General features: G+C 38.3%; 1 protein-coding gene across 2 annotated transcripts; it reads right to left on the reverse strand.

The window, feature by feature from the left end:
* Window positions 1–278: 278 nt before the first annotated feature.
* LOC122089276 (UV-B-induced protein At3g17800, chloroplastic) lies at window positions 279–10,624 on the reverse strand. Of its 2 annotated transcripts, none has more exons than XM_042658873.1 (3): window positions 10,352–10,624; window positions 9,711–9,994; window positions 279–1,243 (listed from the first exon to the last, which is right to left on the reverse strand). In XM_042658873.1, the coding sequence occupies exons 1-3, from the start codon at window positions 10,490–10,492 to the stop codon at window positions 430–432; spliced, it is 1,239 nt and encodes a 412-aa protein (XP_042514807.1). In that variant the 5' UTR covers window positions 10,493–10,624; the 3' UTR covers window positions 279–429. The 2 variants fall into 2 exon arrangements, with proteins under 2 accessions (XP_042514807.1, XP_042514808.1); XM_042658874.1 differs by lacking the exon at window positions 10,352–10,624 and adding an exon at window positions 2,735–2,777 and having other exon boundaries at window positions 9,711–9,900.
* Window positions 10,625–17,242: the final 6,618 nt, after the last annotated feature.

Consider the following 17,242-nt stretch of genomic DNA (forward strand, 5'->3'; position numbering starts at 1 on the left):
TCTGTTTACTAAGAAATCTGACTTATGCATCAAAGGTTTGCTGAGAAATCTAAGTTAGGCATCAAAGAGTCCCCAACCTGACGCTCACACTCTTGTGTTCATTCTTCTGTGTAGGACACGTAACAGCCTTGGAGCAGTTTCTTGACGCAACAGTTTTATTATATTTTTATCCTCTCTAAGTTTTTTTTCCCCCCAACATTTTACAATATACATCTTAAAAGGAAAATGAAAATAAGATTTAAAAAAAAAAAAAAAAAAAACTACAATGTAATACAAAATTTTGGAAAATATTCTCTCTTTGAAATTTTGAAAGACGCAATATTCTCTCTTCAACACCACAATGAAGACCAAACAATTATATTTACTTACAAGCTGAACTATTGTGTTTGAAGAATACATTACAATATGTTTGACATATCTTCATGCGTTTCAGTTTGTGAGGAAGTGGTATTTGGATTCTACATAACCTTCCGCATCCCATAAAAATGACCCAAACGCAACCGCCTCCAGCACCAGCATGGTCAGACCAGAAAACGCAATACCAACCACCTGATCATTGGTTGTATCAAGAGAACCATCCTCCGCAATCCTAATGTCCGGCCTACCAAACAAGGCCTGCGTCTGCTTCTCTATCAGAGAAATAGCCTCCTTCGATCTTATGGTTGCATATCTCTGCAATGTCTCTGCATCCAAGTACATGACGTAGGACCTCAATCTGTAGGACCTGGCTTCACCTGTATCTGATAGACTGTCATCACCACCATCACTGTCGTCTGGTGGCACTCGGATCAATGAATCAGGGTCCCAGAGCTGGTATTCAGGTGCTGGATCCTTGATTATCTGGTCTTTCTCCATACCTTCCGGAAGAATTTTCATGGTTCTCTCCAATTGGAACCTCTGATCAACTCTTTTGAGGAAATAACCATACATCATAGAAGCAGCGTAAAGCTTCCCAAGTTTAAGCTTGCTGATCTGGACAATGGTATCAAGTGGGCCCACAAGCCGTTCCCCAAGAACAAGAGATAAGTGGCTCTGTATCATCTCGAAGGCTTCAGGGGAGTGGACAGATTCCAGTTTCTGTTCTTGGTTTGGCCACCAATCCACCCTAATAGCTGGATCTGCTGGCACTGATATTGTAGGGATCATCAAGATATCATTATCCATGAACTTATGCACAATCAAGCAGTAGATTATCTCCTCTAATGTCTTCTGTCTTTCCTTATCCCTGACTTCAGCTATTCTCCTGCAGTATAAAAATTAGTCATGCCAGTTCAATATCTAACCAAGAAAAAAAAAAATAACAACAATGTAAGTACCTCTCATTGCATTGGTTTTTAATTAACAAAATCATTCAAATATAGATATTACCAAAAGAGATCATTGCATTGAAATTCCTTGTGCTTTTTAATTCATGCTGCTTAAAAATGATTGTGGAGATTTGAAGAAGTTGGGAGTCCTAGGAGATACTTTATGGTGAGACATACTTTATGAGTCGTTGAAGAAAAAATAATCTTAAACATGAAGAAAACTACCTGGTGAGACATACTTTATGGCACACGTGTGTTGACAGGCACTTGAATCACAGAATGAAATTACCAAGGCATTTTATCCAATGCATTCAAATGAAGATGGGCTTCGATCAAACTAGTTGAATATATGATATTGCAAAATGTCCTTTCACATTGGTAGAGTAATCAATTTAGGGGTCATTCCACCAGGACTCACCACAGGACCAAAAAATAAAAAAAATAAACAGCAGGCTGAGAATGAAAATCCAGCAACCGATGAAGCCGCATATTTATCAGTGGACCCGTTATCAAAGGACTGCTTACCTGAAGCAAGCAAAGTTGGAACTTGGGCCTGCCAATTACAGATCATCGTGGGCTTAAGCCAGCTCTCATTAAGCCAGAAAACATACATTTGGCCAATTGGACTTTAAGTAATAAAGAATATTGAAGATGGGCAACACCTTACAGACCAGTTTCTGGAATGACACTCGGGAGGAAGCTCTGACAACATTCCGGCAGCCAATGAAGTGGCTGCTAATTAAGAAGCTTTGGTGGATACATTACTAGGCAGGATAATTTAAATCATGGAATCCCACAGTTGGAAGAATTTTAAATCAAACGAATCTATTGGCTCTGACTGAGTTGTTCATCGGAAACAATAAATGAAATGGACCTGAGGGCTGATGTACAATAAAGCTCTCCACATACCAAAACCTTTTCATTTATTTTAGTATCAAAGGAATGAAAAAGAGTTTTTATAGAGTATTCTCTCTCCAGCCAAAGCAACTTTAGAAACCTAATATTCCAATGTCATTCCAATCTAACTACTGCAAATGAGATGTTGCACAAGAAAGAAACGAGTTCTCCTGCATTCAGTTATCTTAGCTATTTATGGACTCGTGTTTCCTGCCCAAAGTGACAAACAGGAAAGGGAAAAAGATACTGTTGACATTTAACATGGTGCACAGCACAAAAAAGACCATGGTCTCAGAGCCAGTAGTTCCCACATGCCCTCATTCACTCAGGCGTAGACAACAGGATAAGCTGGTTGCTCATTGTCTTCCAGCATAATGATCTCAGATATGCTACTGCAAGGGTTGAATCCCAAGGGAATTTACACTGATTAAAAATTAGCTTCATAGTAGTAGCAGTGGGGCTATAAACAAAGGAGAAAGAAAAACAACAAATAGCTAATGATTGTTGGATAATAGAGGTAGAAGACGTACATAACAAGGACAATGACACAGGTCTCAGTTACTGACGCAGCACCTGATGCACAAAAATTTAAGATTTAAATAAAGTAGCAGTGCTTGTACTATTTATGTGGGAACATAGACAATTTCTTTTATTTTTTAATGAACGGATGCTGTGACCTAACAGAAGGCAATGGAAATGGAGACGTAAGTATAAATCGAGCACTTGTAGAAAACTAGAGGTTGAAAATCCGCCAGTGAATTAACGTCCCCCCGCCCCCGCCCCCAACCCCCCCCCCCCAAAAAAAAAAAACCCAAAAAGAAAATCCAACTTCATTTGTTGTGGATTGGATCATGGAAAATCCAGCAAGGAGCAAGCGGGGCTTAGTAAAGTCAAGCAGCGAGCTCCACTTTCAGAGCATTGTCAAGAAGGCATAGTTATTAAGGCGTCGCCAAGGCGCTGATGCGGTCCAAAGGGCTTAAGGCAGTAACACGCATTAGAGATAACACAGAAGGCAACCGCATTATGAGGTAAGGCGCTATAAGGCGACGCCTCAGACGCCTTACGGTGACTTATACACAAAGCAGTCGCCTTATGAGCATTTTAGAATTTTTTTTTTTTTTAAACTACGTTAGGCAGATTCCAAATATCGATTTTTTATTGGTAGGTGTATGATCTTGAACGCACTTGAGATGCATGGGATCAGCTACTAACAACTCAAGTACACTAAAAAACCAAAACACGATTCTTACAAAGGGTTTTGAGAAGGAAGAACCAGGCAACCAATCATCACCCCCAGGAACTCCTTCGATCTTGCTCCGGCTTCTTCTTTCTTCTCCGACAGCGGTGAGGGTTACTCCGGCGAACAATCGTACCCCCCTCTACAGGTACGTTTTTGGTTTTTTTTTTTTTTTTCTCATCTTATTTCTTCTTCATGCTACGGTGAGTGTTTTTCTTTTTTTTTTCTTCTTTCTTCTCCCTGCTTTCTTCTTCTTCACTTTTTCATACGATACCTTTTTTCTTTCTTCTTCTTCTGTTCTTCACTTTTTCATACGGTGCCCTTTTTTTTTTTTTTTTTTTTTTTTTAATTCTGTTCTTCACTCTTCTCTTCTTCAACCTACAATGGTACGATGAGCTCTGTACCTTTTTCTTTTTTTTCTCTCTTCTTTCTTCTTCTGTTCATCATACAACACCTTTTTTTCTTTCTTCTGTTCTTCACTCTTCTTCCGCCTATGGTTAACTTAACCTTGTACTTGCCTTTTTTTTTTTTTTTTTCTTTTCTTCTTTCTTCTTGATCTTCTTCTGTTCTTCATACAAAGTACCTTTTTTTTTTCTCCTTTTTCTTTCTTCTCTCTTCTTTCTTTTTTTTTTTTTGGTTAGATGGACAAAATGAATTGTACCCTTTATTTTTTCCGCCTTCCATGTTTGTGTGACTATTATTCTATTTTGTCTAATGTGTAATTGTGTATCATTGTATTTGTAGACATTACAGTGTTAGACAAAGAGACAAAGTTTTCATCTACTCATCTATGGAAACAGTTGGGGGTAACAATGGGGGGTGAAAATACAAGTACTGCACAGTCAACGATTGATCCAAGCAAGGATCCCAAAAGAAGAGCTAAATCCAATGATCTTGGATGGAAATACGGATACTAGCCTGACTTAACAGACAGAAATTGGATTAAGTGTACCCTTTGCGGGAAGGATGTCAAGGGAAGAATAAAACGATTGAAGCAACATCTTATTGGTGGCTATGGAGATGTAGCCAAGTGTGTAAAAACAACAAAAGCAATTGCTAAAGAGATAAGAGATGCAATCTTGAAGAACCAGAGGAAGAGGAACCTTGATTGTTTGGATGATTTGGAAGTTAGTGATGAATATGGAGTTTCACCTGTGGAAGTAATGGAACCACAACATAATACAGTTTCCGATTTGGGGGTCTCATGTCCTATCCCTAGCTCTGGGACAATGTCAAGAAGAAACAAAGCTATCATTCAGGCACAATCCAAACAAGAAGGGGCCCCGTGGATAAGCATGTGAGGAGGACTCTTGAAGAAGTGGTTGCAGAAAGGCGGGATAAAGGTCCATATCAGACAACAATGGAGAACCATGTAAGAGGAGGAGAAGAAGAAAGAGATAAACTTCGTTCTTACTTTGCAAAGTGGGCTTATGAAAGTGGTGTTCCATTTAATGCTTTAAAGTTACAGAGTTTTGAGGAATTGGTGGAGGCTATTGGTCAATATGGACCAGGTTTCAAGCCCCCTTCATATCATGACTATAGGGGGCCTCTATTGAAGTTTGAAAAGGATAAAATTGGTGAATTAAATGTGAAGTATCAAGGATACTGGAAGAAATATGGGTGCACACTCATGTCTGATACGTGGACAAACAAGAGAGGAAGGCACATAATTAATTTTCTTGTCAACTATCCGAAGGGGACTTTTTTTTTGGAGTCTATGGATGCATCCAACCAATCACAAACCGCTGAAATGTTATTTAAGCTCCTTGATAGTAAGGTTGAAGAGATTGGTGAATATTATGTGGTTCAAGTAGTCTTTGACAATGCTGCCAACTATATTGCAGCTAATCGACTACTAATGGAGAAAAGGAAGAGATTGCTTTGGATTCCATGAGCAGCTCATTGCATAGACCTTATGATGGAGGACATAGGCAAATTGCACTCATATAAGTCTGTTATATCGAAGGGCAGGAAATTAACTACATTCATCTACGGCACACTTGCCTTCTTAAAGCTATGAGGCAAAAAATAGGGGGAGCAATTAGTGAGGGTTGGAGTGACTAGATTTGTCTCATCATTTTTAACACTCTAGAGCGTATCCAAGCACAAGGAATCTTTGAAAAAATTATTTGTTGATGATGAATGGTCCCGTTCTAAGCTTGCATTTACAAAGGCAGGGAAGAAAGCTTTTGAGACGGTATTTGATACAACGTTTTAGAATGGTGTGATGGATTGCATAAGAGCATCACAACCTCTTCTTCAACTCTTGAGGATAGTGGATGCTGATGAGTTGCCTGCTATGCCTGAAATATATATTGTAATGCAAGTGGCAAAGAAGAGCGTCAAAATTTTTTTTGGGGATAATGAAAGGAAATGGAAGAAAATCATAGGGATTGTTAATTACCGTTGGGAGACTATGATTAATCGACCACTATATTTAGCTGCTTTTTTTCTCAATCCAAACAAGTTCTTTAAGACACTAGCAGATAATGCAAATAATCATATGGCATTACTCATAAAGCAAGTGATGCCTTCAATGATGTTCTTGCTAGGTTGGTGCCTAATGAAACCTTGCAAGATAAGATCATTCTCCAAACTGAAGCTTATATTGAAGTTAAAAGAAGTTTTGAAAAGGAAATGGCGATTAGACAAAAGGACAAGTTGAATCCTAGTAAGTATATTTCCTTTTAAATCTGTATTGTTTAGAACTTTGTATGTTGATTTTTTACTTAACCTATTTTTTTTTATATTATATATTAATAGTCTCTTGGTGGGGAACACATGGAAGTTCTGCTCTTGACTTTTCAAAAGTTGCATTGTGCATACTTGGTCTTTGTTGCTCATCTTCTGGTTGTGAGCGCAATTGGAGCACATTTGAATTTGTGAGTATTGAGTTCTAAGTACATGTACTTCACATAATATGGTTTTATTGAAGATAACCGTATATTATTAATGTTTTTCAAATTCAAACCAAAAAGAGGAGTAGGTTAGAGCATCAGAGATTAAATGATCATGTCTACATTGAGTATAATTGCCGACTTCAAGCAAAGTTCCAAGAAAGAAAAGAACAAAACAGAAACTACAATCCATTGTTGCTTGATGAGCTAAATTGGAGTAGTGAGTGGATGATTGGCGAATCAGATGATGAATTAGTTCATTCTGAGAGTGATCTCACTTGGAGAGATGTTGATAGAGCACTTAGGGCATCTTCATCGTATCAAGGCCACAATAGACCAAGGAGGGCTCCAACATTTACTAATGGATTCAATCTTTGCTATACCCAGCGTGGTAGGAGGCTTAAGCCTGAGGATTCTTCAGATGAAGAAGTGGATGAGATGAGTGAAGAAAGTGTTCGTGATGATGAAAATATTGAGGACGATTATGGCATAGCTCTAAATGATGTAGGCCAGCAACAGAATGCAGAAGAAAAAGAAGAAGAAGAAGAAGAAGATTTTAATTTAATTACTGATTTAGATTGAACTTTGAGTCTTTGAGTCTTTGAACTTTGAATTATTTTGAATCTTTGAACTTTGAACTTTGAAGCATTAATACTTTTAAGTATTTGACTTTGACTGTTTACTAAATTTTTAGCATTTTAGTTTATTTTATATTTTTTCTTCATTAAAGATTTTTAGAATGATTCAGAATTCCCCAGGTTAGTCATACTTCTCATCCATTTAATTTGGCATTCGATGTTTACTTTTGATATTTTTTAATTCTAAGTTCTTAATTACTTCTTTGACAGGAGTAGAAATATAGTGGATGACCTTAGGGCTTAGGCACTCATTTTGGCATTATAAAGGTAAGTATAATAAATACTTGTATATTTTAAGTATTCTTTTCTTTATATTTAAAATTTTGTTTCATAATTATGTATTTATATTGTATGTTAATATGTTAAGATGATGATTGATGATTGATGATTGATGATTGATGAAGATGAACTTAGTTTATTCACTTTATTGATTTGTTTTCTTGATGAATATCTTGCAATGATATGAAGTATGAACCTTTAATATTTACTTAGCATATGAGCAGTAGGATTCAACTAGGATTTAAGTCAAATAGAATGGTTTTATAAAAAATTACATAGGAACCCTTTAGTCAATAAGGCGATGCCTTATGCCCACCTTATTGCTAAGGCGCTCTGAAAGACCCTCAATCGCCTCCGTCGCCTTACCGCCTTAATAACTACGCAAGCAAGTATATTGGCTTGATCCTAAACCATCTAATATGGACAAGCACCTCAATTCCTGAACTGGTGATATTATTATCAAAAACAGAAAGTTCCTTGTCCTTATGCATTCCTAAAACTTTCTCTGTGATTAACCCAAGCTGAAACCCCCAGTAAGCCCACCTGCTTAATCCCACTACTTGAGGTCCTTGATCAACTAATGTTCAGCAAATTCTTCCAATCAGGATCAATCTAAGAATTTTAGATTGTTTCCTCTTCCCTACAATCGGATTAGGAATTTAAGATAACATGAATATGTCAACACATTATGTCATATAAGAGAATAGGGGGCTTTAGGCAGAAGCTGATGCAGTAGCACTTCCACGGACCAGGCCGAATCCGATAAAAAACTCATACCAAGAACCGAATCCAAATCTGGCAGAAGCCTCATGCACTGGGTTGCTCTTTTTTTCCAGGATGATATGTAATGTTTCATTTATTCTATTTCATAGGGGCCGTTGCTTGGAGTAATGGCAAAGGGCTCTTTCTGCCTATGCAATGGTGCGGGTTCGAGTCCTGGGAACCAACCTCTCCGTAAAGAGGGTAAGGCTATCGACCCATATACCCTCCTAGAACCCTGCTTAAGTGCTGAAAGCCTTTGTGCACTGGGTAACGGTTTTTTTTTTTTTTTTTTTTATTCTATTTCATTTTCTTTGGTACGAGCTAGCTAAGTAGGGAGGTAGTAGTTTTCTATCTGGTTTTAGTTTCCTACTTGGAGTCCTTTTCTTCTTTTAAGGAGTACTAGTTCCTTATATGTGCTGTAACTCCAATGGAGTTTTCTGATTCGAATAATGAAAATTTTAGTTTGAGATTGTCTCGCGGTTGTGAGTGTGGTGCAAGGCTGGTGGCATTCTTCTTGTTCCCTGTGTTCTTCAACCCCCCTTTCATTATCTTAGACCTTCTTCCCCTCCCATTCTTTTTCTCCTTTATTCCTCTTCTCTTCTTTTCTTTCTTACTTTTGTTTTCCCTATTTCCCTGTCCCTTCTTATACACCCTTTTGTTGTTTTCTTCTCATTAACAGACTGCCAACCTGAGAAGAGTACAATGGAATTCTAATTCTATAACTCAGGCCGACCCCAAAATCTAAGGGTTAAATCACCTTCCTAGGGAAACTTAAGCCCTAGATCCTACCCCCAAACAATCCCCTTCTGTGGGACCCTAACCCAAAACTCAGAACTGACCTGGTTCTTACTGTTGGAACTGGTTTCAGACCCTTACGGTTCTGTTGCAGCTTGCTCCTTCAACTTGGTCTTTGTTGCATCTGAGTGATCTGTTACTTGGGAGGGCCTATAGCGAACTCCAACAGGGTTTTAGAACCCCTGGATCACATCAGAAGCTTTCAATAAAGAATATGAAAAAAAATTGTTATTCCACATGGCTCCTAACAAAGAGGTGATTGACATACCATTGACATTAATGGAATGCAGTGCCATCCATGGTAGATGGTTAAGTTTAATTAAGATTATCATTGATACTGACCCATCATGTCCTCAGCTGAGACTTCCCTAACAGGGCATTCATTCACAGAGAAAGATGGATAGCAGATATTGATGGACAGAATGGCATAAGCACTCAATTGATGGCTTAATGCCAATAACACATGGCACTTCCTTCTAAGTGCCAATAGACATTGCAAAGAACAATTCTAAGTACCCAGCTGAATAGTTGACTAAGATCTTTATTCTTTATAAGCCAAATAATTTATTAAGAGATCCAGATGCTTGTGATCTTATTAAGTGATTCGACTGCATTTTCATACTGGGACCATCCTAAACCTCCACATTACAGGATAATATGTGGTATTAATGTATCATCAAAGATTTACATGGTAGTTGTGTTTTGTATAGATGTAGATCTTCCCAAGTCCAAACAGTTCACAATATAATAAAATTTTGTCCACTGAAATCCGCAGTTCCAACAACAAAGCCAATGGAAAGCATTTTTACTTGTCGGAAAAAAAAAGGGGAAAGCTAGAATTTTGGTCCAAATACACAAAATTAGTGCACATAACAAAGTAGAAAAATCACAAACATACTTGTAGAGGAGATCTTGAGATAATGGTGATGATGATGCCTCTTCTTTCTGTGCATTTCGATCAGTTCTAAGGTGTTCAAGCTGCTGATCAATTGCTGCAGGGAGTAGGTGTGGATGGGTTTGCATAATCTGCACCAAAAGCTGACCCACCGGAGATTCAAATTGAAGAGGTGCAACTGGTGTGATGTTATCGTCAGAATTTCCTGATGCTCTCACTGTTAAGCCTCTTGTCCGGCACTTCTCCATACCAGTTCCTACCCTCAGAATACTCAAGGATAAGCATTTCTGAAAAGTAAATGAATCAGTAAGAAACTAGAGAAGAGTTCTCTAGAAAATCAGCCAAACATATAGGGGAGGAAAAGTTCATCCCATAACAAAAGAATCAGAAAAAAGACAATGAAAAAATTAACAAAGAATGATTGAAACTAGTTTCTTCCTGATGCATTATTATATACCTTAAAACCCTTGATTAGAATAAGTCCATAAATGACCCGAAATTGTGAAATCAACTTCACTTGCCAACAACCATGTTTATAACCAAGTGTTCTACCGGCCATCCTAGTGCAATAAAGAGGAAACCCTTCCATCCAATTTGCTACCCATGATGAGAAAGAGAACCCTCTCAGAGATCAGTTTGCATACCTTGAGTATTCCACAGGAAAGAAGAGATTTGGCATCTGAGAAGGCCGGAAAACTCTTAGATTCTGGAGACTTATGACCCCCAGTGGTAGGGAAAACCACCAATCCATCGCTAATTACACCTGAAACCTGCATCATCGTCATCTCTCCGTAATTCAATCCCAGAAATCCAAAAAACAGAAGATATTATGAAAGAGACAGAAGATTGTTAGGGTCTGCGGAGTCTGGACCCTCGACAAGCTTTCGAGTTGGAAGACCAGACCTTTTTTCTAATGAGAGAAGATTTGAATGGGAATTTAGCCGACATATCTTATCGGGCCACGTGGATTTTGTAGCAGACCCTGCAGCATTGGATGATGCAAGACCGCTCGATTTAAGACCCCTTTCCCTAGGCCGTCTGATCAACTTAGAATGGGGGAGTGTATATATATATATATATATATATGTGTGTGTGTGATACTGTGACTTTTGGGTTGGGTTAAACTTTATTGGGCTTTGGAGTCTTGGACCACCAGCAGGTTTATGGTCCCTTGGGTATCAATTCTTAAATCGAGCCGGTAAAATCGGCTGGATCGAACCGATAACAACACGGACCGAACCGAATTGAAGCCTTATTGGATCAATTCGGTTTGGAGTATTAAAACCCCAAAATCAAATCGAACCGCACTGAAAACCAGATGAACCCGAAACCAAACCGAAACCGGCTCAAAACTCAGATCGAAACTGAAACCAAACCGGTAAGAAACCGAAACACTCCAAAATTCATTAAAAAAATCAAAATTTGCATAGTTTTGTAAACATTTGTATGGAAAGTCGAATCCAAATTAGACCAAAAACCAAAACCAACTCGGTTACAAATCGATTTAAGAAACCGAAGACAAACCAAAACCAAACCAAAACTGGAATTTCCTTATTGGTTCGGTTTCGGTTTCAACTTTTCCACACCGAAATCGACTCAACCCAGACCGAAACCGAGCCGGACCGACCGATTGACAACCCTACTTTGATGGATAAAAATCCTCCGCAATACCTGCCTCCTATAATAACTTGTAATACCACCTACATAGTGGATGGCTCAGATTGATTGTTGGTTGAAACTCCACCAAAACTGTGAATCACAGGTAAATCGAACCGTGTCAGTAAATCAAATCGGACCGGTTCACCATATGAATTAAAACCTTCGAAATCTCTCTCTCTCTCTCTCTCTCTCTCTCTCTCTCTCTCTCTCTCTCTCTCTCTCTCTCTCTGTTACATTTCTCACATTATGTTTCGATCTGCAAAAGGAAAGTGTTTTCCTCCCTTTCCAATTTCTCGTTTTTGTTGGATTTATGGGCTAAATTAATTATTCGGGTTGATTAAATGGGTGAGAGTCAAATTGCATGAACCGGTTCGGTCCACTCTCAAGCTTAGGGATATGCTGGCTCAACCCATTGTGGTTTAGGGTTTTGAGTGCAGGACAGTATTATAAATACTAGGTTTGGGTCCCTACAACCATTATTCACTCTTCCCCACTTTACCACTAAAGTGAGAGAACCAAGAAGGTTTAAGGGGCTGTAGAAGATTCATAGCCAAACCAAGAGAGCGAAAGTGGGAGATTGAAGATCCATAGCCAAGCCAAGAGAGCAAAAGTGGGAGTGACCAACATCAATCATCTTCAGCATACTAGGTGAAAGGTACAAATCGATCCTCCATAATTTTATTAGATTCGTGTTCTTGTTTTTCCTGTGTGGTTTCCTCCATAGGGTTTCAATCTCAAACCCATAGGGAGTTCTAACAAGTGGTATCAGAGCAGACCACATGGGACAAGAATCGATTGAATTTTTCTTGTACATGAGGATTTTGATTGTTACTTAAAACCTGATTTGATTAAAAATCATGAAAATCATAAAAATCGTAATTTTACCATCACTTAAAGATCCTGTATGGGAAAACTTTCTTCACAAAAGTTGTAGATCACGAGAAGACGGTCTCGACGGTATGTCGAAAGTCACCGGAAACCTCCGGACGCGTCGGCACGTGCCGTCGGAAATCGGCTGCCGGAGGAGAGAGAAAAATAAAAAAAAATAAAAAAAAGGCGGCGAGTCATCGCCGGTTCAACTCGGAAACCCTACCGATTTGAACCGGCGACACAGTGGGTCAACTCATGTGCACTATTTGACTCGGTCAGAGGTTGACCGGGTCATTGACCAATTGACCCGAATTTGACCCGGAACTCATATGGCCGAACCGGTTGGTTTGGATTGATTTAAAAAAAAAAAAAAAAAAAAGACTTGTTTGGTTTTTGTTCATTTTGGGTTTTTATTTAAACTACTTTAAATTTCATTTAAAGGTTCGTTTTTAAGGCCAAATTGAAATCTGTTTTTTGCGTTGGATTCCTTGTTTCGGGCCACATTTAATGATCTAATTTTTAATATGACATATTTATTTGAAATTTTATGTTGTATTTAGTTTCAATCATTGAAACAAAAGGGCGTTTTTATTTAAACTACTTTAAATTTCATTTAAAGGTTCGTTTTAAGGCCAAATTGAAATCTGTTTTTTGCGTTGGATTTCTTGTTTCGGGCCACATTTAATGATCTAATTTTTTAATATGACTTGTTTATTTGAAATTTTATGTTGTATTTAGTTTCAATCATTGAAACAAAATGGCATAAATCAATGCTTTGAAAAATATATATGTTATTGGTTACCATGAAATTGAGAAGTTTTTTTTTAAATTGAGATATATTAATATGGAAAAGGGTGTAAGCTTCCGCTCATTCTTAGTTGCAAAGTAATTTTGCTTTAGGAAACCATGAAATGATGAGGTGGAATCCACCAAAGTGGTACATCTTATTATTTCATGATTTTCCACAGGGAAACAATGTAGGTGACATTTGCCCAAAGGTGATGTCACCAAAGTTAAGAAAATGACAGTAACCTAGAGGTTCCTAAGCCCAAAGGTGAGGGGATTTCAAAAGTTATTGTTCTTTTCACAGTAAATATAAATTTACAAGAGGTCCAGTGCATTCTTAGCCCAAAGGATAGGAATGTAGTTGCGGTTGTGACTCTTGTATGGTTATTGTTGTCCTAGTGACATTTATATGTATGTTTTGAACATAAAGAACATCTCCAATGGGAAAGATATGATAGAACTAAGTGAAACCCACCAAAGTGGTACATTCAGTTCGATTGTATCTTCTCCAACAGTAAAGGTGATACTTTCCCAAAGGTTATGTCATCAAGGTTTGAGGATAATCATCCACATTTCAGAAAGGGACATTGAATTTGGAGTTCTTTTGCCCAAAGGTGATTGAATTCCAAAGTTAGTGTTGTTTTCACAGTTAAAAGAATAATATAAGAGCATCAGCTAATTCCTGTCCCAAAGGATAGGGATACATTTTTAGTTGTAACTCTTATTTAAAATATATTGATGGTATTACATGCTTTTATATTATGGTTTATATTTTGATATTTGGCATGTATTGTGTTGTTGTTACTGCTGTAGTAAGATGGCAGTTCCCTCAAGTTATGTATCTTCCATCCCAATACTCACTGGTAACAACTGTCAAAAGTGGGTGGAGGAATTAGAATTGCATTTAGGTCTTCTTGACTTAGACTTGGCACTTAGGGAGCCTAAACCTGAGCCTCTCACAGACTCGAGCAGAAGTGCTGAAATGACCAAGTTTAAGAAATGGACTGAAGCAAACAGAAAGTGCATACTGGTTTTAAAAAAGGCAGTTCCTGAAATTATACGTGGGAACATAGAGATCAAAGACACTGCAAAAGAATTCCTGGATGCTATTAAAGGTAGATTTCAACACAACAAGAAAGCTGAGAAAACCACATTGATGACCAGGCTAATGAATACAAGGTATGATGGATGTGGGAGTGTTAGAGAATACATTTTGGGTGTAGCTACTGATGCTGGTAAACTTAAGGATCTTGGAATACAGATCGATGAAGAATATATTGTACATATTGCACTGAATACCCTCCCTAGTCAGTATAAGGTTATCCAATCTACCTACATTGCACTGAAGGACGATTGGAGCCTAAATGAGCTCATTTCCATTTGCACTCAAGAGGAAGAAAAATTAAAACAAACTAGGTTTGAGAGTGCACATGCAACTTTTCACAAGGGATCTTCTGGTGGACCAAGCAGAAGGAACAAAAATTTTTCCAACAGAGGAAGCGTCAAGCCATATGACAGGACTAATAGTTCTCAAGAACTTGACACATCTCAAAAGGCTCAGGATGAAGAGAATACCAACAACGTAGAGTGTTTTTGGTGCCATAAGAAAGGACATGTGAAGAAGGACTGTTTTATTTTCAAGAAATGGTTAGAGAAAAGGAAGAATTCTGGGGTTGATAAGCAGAATGATACTAATAAAGGGTGAGGTAAACTGATCATCAGCAATTGAGAGCAAGTAAAATTTGGTCACATCAAGTAGTTAGGATTTCTTTACATACAGTTATTTGAAATGCTTGATTAGTGGGAGTTCTGGTTTTGTTTAGTATTTGTTTATGTTTTGAACCTTAGCCCATATGTTTTGGGGCACAGTTTGATGAATTATGGTTAAGTTTTAGCATTTACATTATGCACAGTTATTTCTTGAAATATTTGGTTTATGATTTCATTTGAAAATGTTTTTATAGGCAGTAATTGTCTCAGTTTATAGGCAATATTTTGCCACAATTCAAAAGGTAATGTTTGCCACATTTTAAGACAGTATTTGTCACAGTTCATAGGCAATATTTGTCACAGTTTATAGGCGGAAGGCCACAGTTAGATATTAACCACAGGTCAAAGGCGATTTGCCACAGTGAAGGTTAATATCTCAGTTAAGGACCTACATAGAATGACAACAGTGTAATTTGAGGATATGTCAATGTTTCTATGATGGTATCCCACATAGATTCGTGTTAAGAAACTTACTTATGTTTGTAATAACAGAAAGTTGTATGCCGTATATTGAGGTGTATCTTCTGCTGTTATTCGATGTGAGTGATTTTTCAACTGAATCACAGTAAGAGTGGTTAATGTAATAAGATTCTATGGCCACACCAATTTAAAAGACATCCTTATAATTAATGTAGCCCAAGTGGGAGATTGTTGGATTTATGGGCTAAATTAATTATTCGGGTTGATTAAATGGGTGAGAGTCAAATTGCATGAACCGGTTCGGTCCACTCTCAAGCTTAGGGATATGCTGGCTCAACCCATTGTGGTTTAGGGTTTTGAGTGCAGGACAGTATTATAAATACTAGGTTTTGGGTCCCTACAACCATTATTCACTCTTCCCCACTTTACCACTAAAGTGAGAGAACCAAGGAGGTTTAAGGGGTTGTAGAAGATCCATAGCCAAGCCAATAGAGCGAAAGTGGGAAAGGTACAAATCGATCCTCCATAATTTTATTAGATTCGTGTTCTTGTTTTTCCTGTGTGGTTTCCTCCATAGGGTTTCAATCTCAAACCCATAGGGAGTTCTAACAGTTTTCTCTCACAGGTCTACTGGAGATCGCTTCTAAAGTTTTTAGATTTCAGTTTTCAGGAGATCTTACTGATTTGGGCTCTTGAAAACAAAATCCATTCTCCCCAAAATCACTTGATCAAAGCACCACCGATGAACTTCACAACCGATCTGTTTAATTTTCTTGGTCTGAAATGAATGATATTGGACTTTCCCGTGTTTTGAGTTTTTCCCCTTCGGTGTTCTGTTCAGGATCTGACAATTTTTGGGTGGAACTGGAAGTACTATCCTCTCCTCTGCTATATTTCTTCTCCCTGAATTAGCAGGATTGTGGGTCTGAAGACTCTGAAAAAGGGAGGAAGCAGAACCCAGTTGAACAAATAAATTATTGGTTCCTAAAAGGCTAAATTTTCACAGACATTGCTGAGATTTCTGCTCTGTGTTTCTTGAATAGGGATGCAATCCACCCCAGACTTAGGCCACAAGCACATCAACCAACATCAGTCCATGTTCGTCTCACTTACCAAGCTCGGCTTCCTCTTCGTTCCCAAGCCTTGTTCCATCGTATCATGCCAGCCCAGCTTCTTGTTCCTTCCGAGCCCTTCTCGTTTCGATGCTAACAACGCTTCGTCCTCCTACCTCCTACCCTTTCTCCGCAACCTGGCCTCCATTCCTTCACCCCTTCCCTCTCTGTGCATCTCCAACAGCGCACCAGTCACTCCACCCCTTTCATCCCCAAACTCTGGAGAGGGAATTTTCGAAGCTTTTAATTCATATGGTGAACCGGTCCAGTTTGATCTACTGACACGGTTCGGTTTACTTGTGGTTCACAGCTTTGTTGGAGTTTCAACCAACAACCAATTGAGTCATCCACTCCTCGTCCACATGTCATACTCTGCAGGTGGTATTGCAAGATGCAAGTATTGCAAAGGATTTTTATCCCCCTTTGATTTTGTTTTCAAAAATATGTTTTTCTATTTTTCTATGCTTAGAAACAGAAAAAGCATAGAAAAACACCCTAAAAACGATTTGATTTTTCTATTTCGTTTCACTTATTTTTCAAAATAAAAATAGAATGTTATGCCTATTTCTGTGTCTAGAAAGAGGAATGGAGAAACAAATTAAACTTGTTTTTTTATTTCTAGAAACAAATGGGAGGGACAAAAATTGTGCAAAAGTCAATACTTCACTCGACCTACCTCAACCTGTGAGGGTAGCGGCCGGAGATTCTCTTTCCTTAGGGGGAGGAAAGACTTTAAGCATTCATTTGGCTCTCTCCCCTCTCTTTCTCTTTCTTAGGGAGGGTTATGTAGTGTGTGCTTACCTACGGGTCCCGCACCATCGTACCACCATTGGGAGATTCGTGGAGGCCTATTTCGTAGGAGCGTAAAGGTCGTCACTAAGACGGGGGTTTGATAATGGTCCAATTCAAGGGATTGGG

Source organism: Macadamia integrifolia, chromosome 9 (assembly GCF_013358625.1).
Source record: "Macadamia integrifolia cultivar HAES 741 chromosome 9, SCU_Mint_v3, whole genome shotgun sequence".
Lineage (NCBI taxonomy): Eukaryota > Viridiplantae > Streptophyta > Magnoliopsida > Proteales > Proteaceae > Macadamia > Macadamia integrifolia.

Coding starts and splice junctions, on each gene's coding strand:
- LOC122089276 (XM_042658873.1), bottom strand. CDS start 10,492: ATGACGATGATGCAGGTTTCAGGTGTAATTAGCGATGGATTGGTGGTT. Junction 9,995..10,351: donor TTTCCTGTGGAATACTCAAG/GTATGCAAACTG, acceptor TTTACTTTTCAG/AAATGCTTATCCTTGAGTAT. Junction 1,244..9,710: donor TCTCAAGATCTCCTCTACAA/GTATGTTTGTGA, acceptor TTTATACTGCAG/GAGAATAGCTGAAGTCAGGG.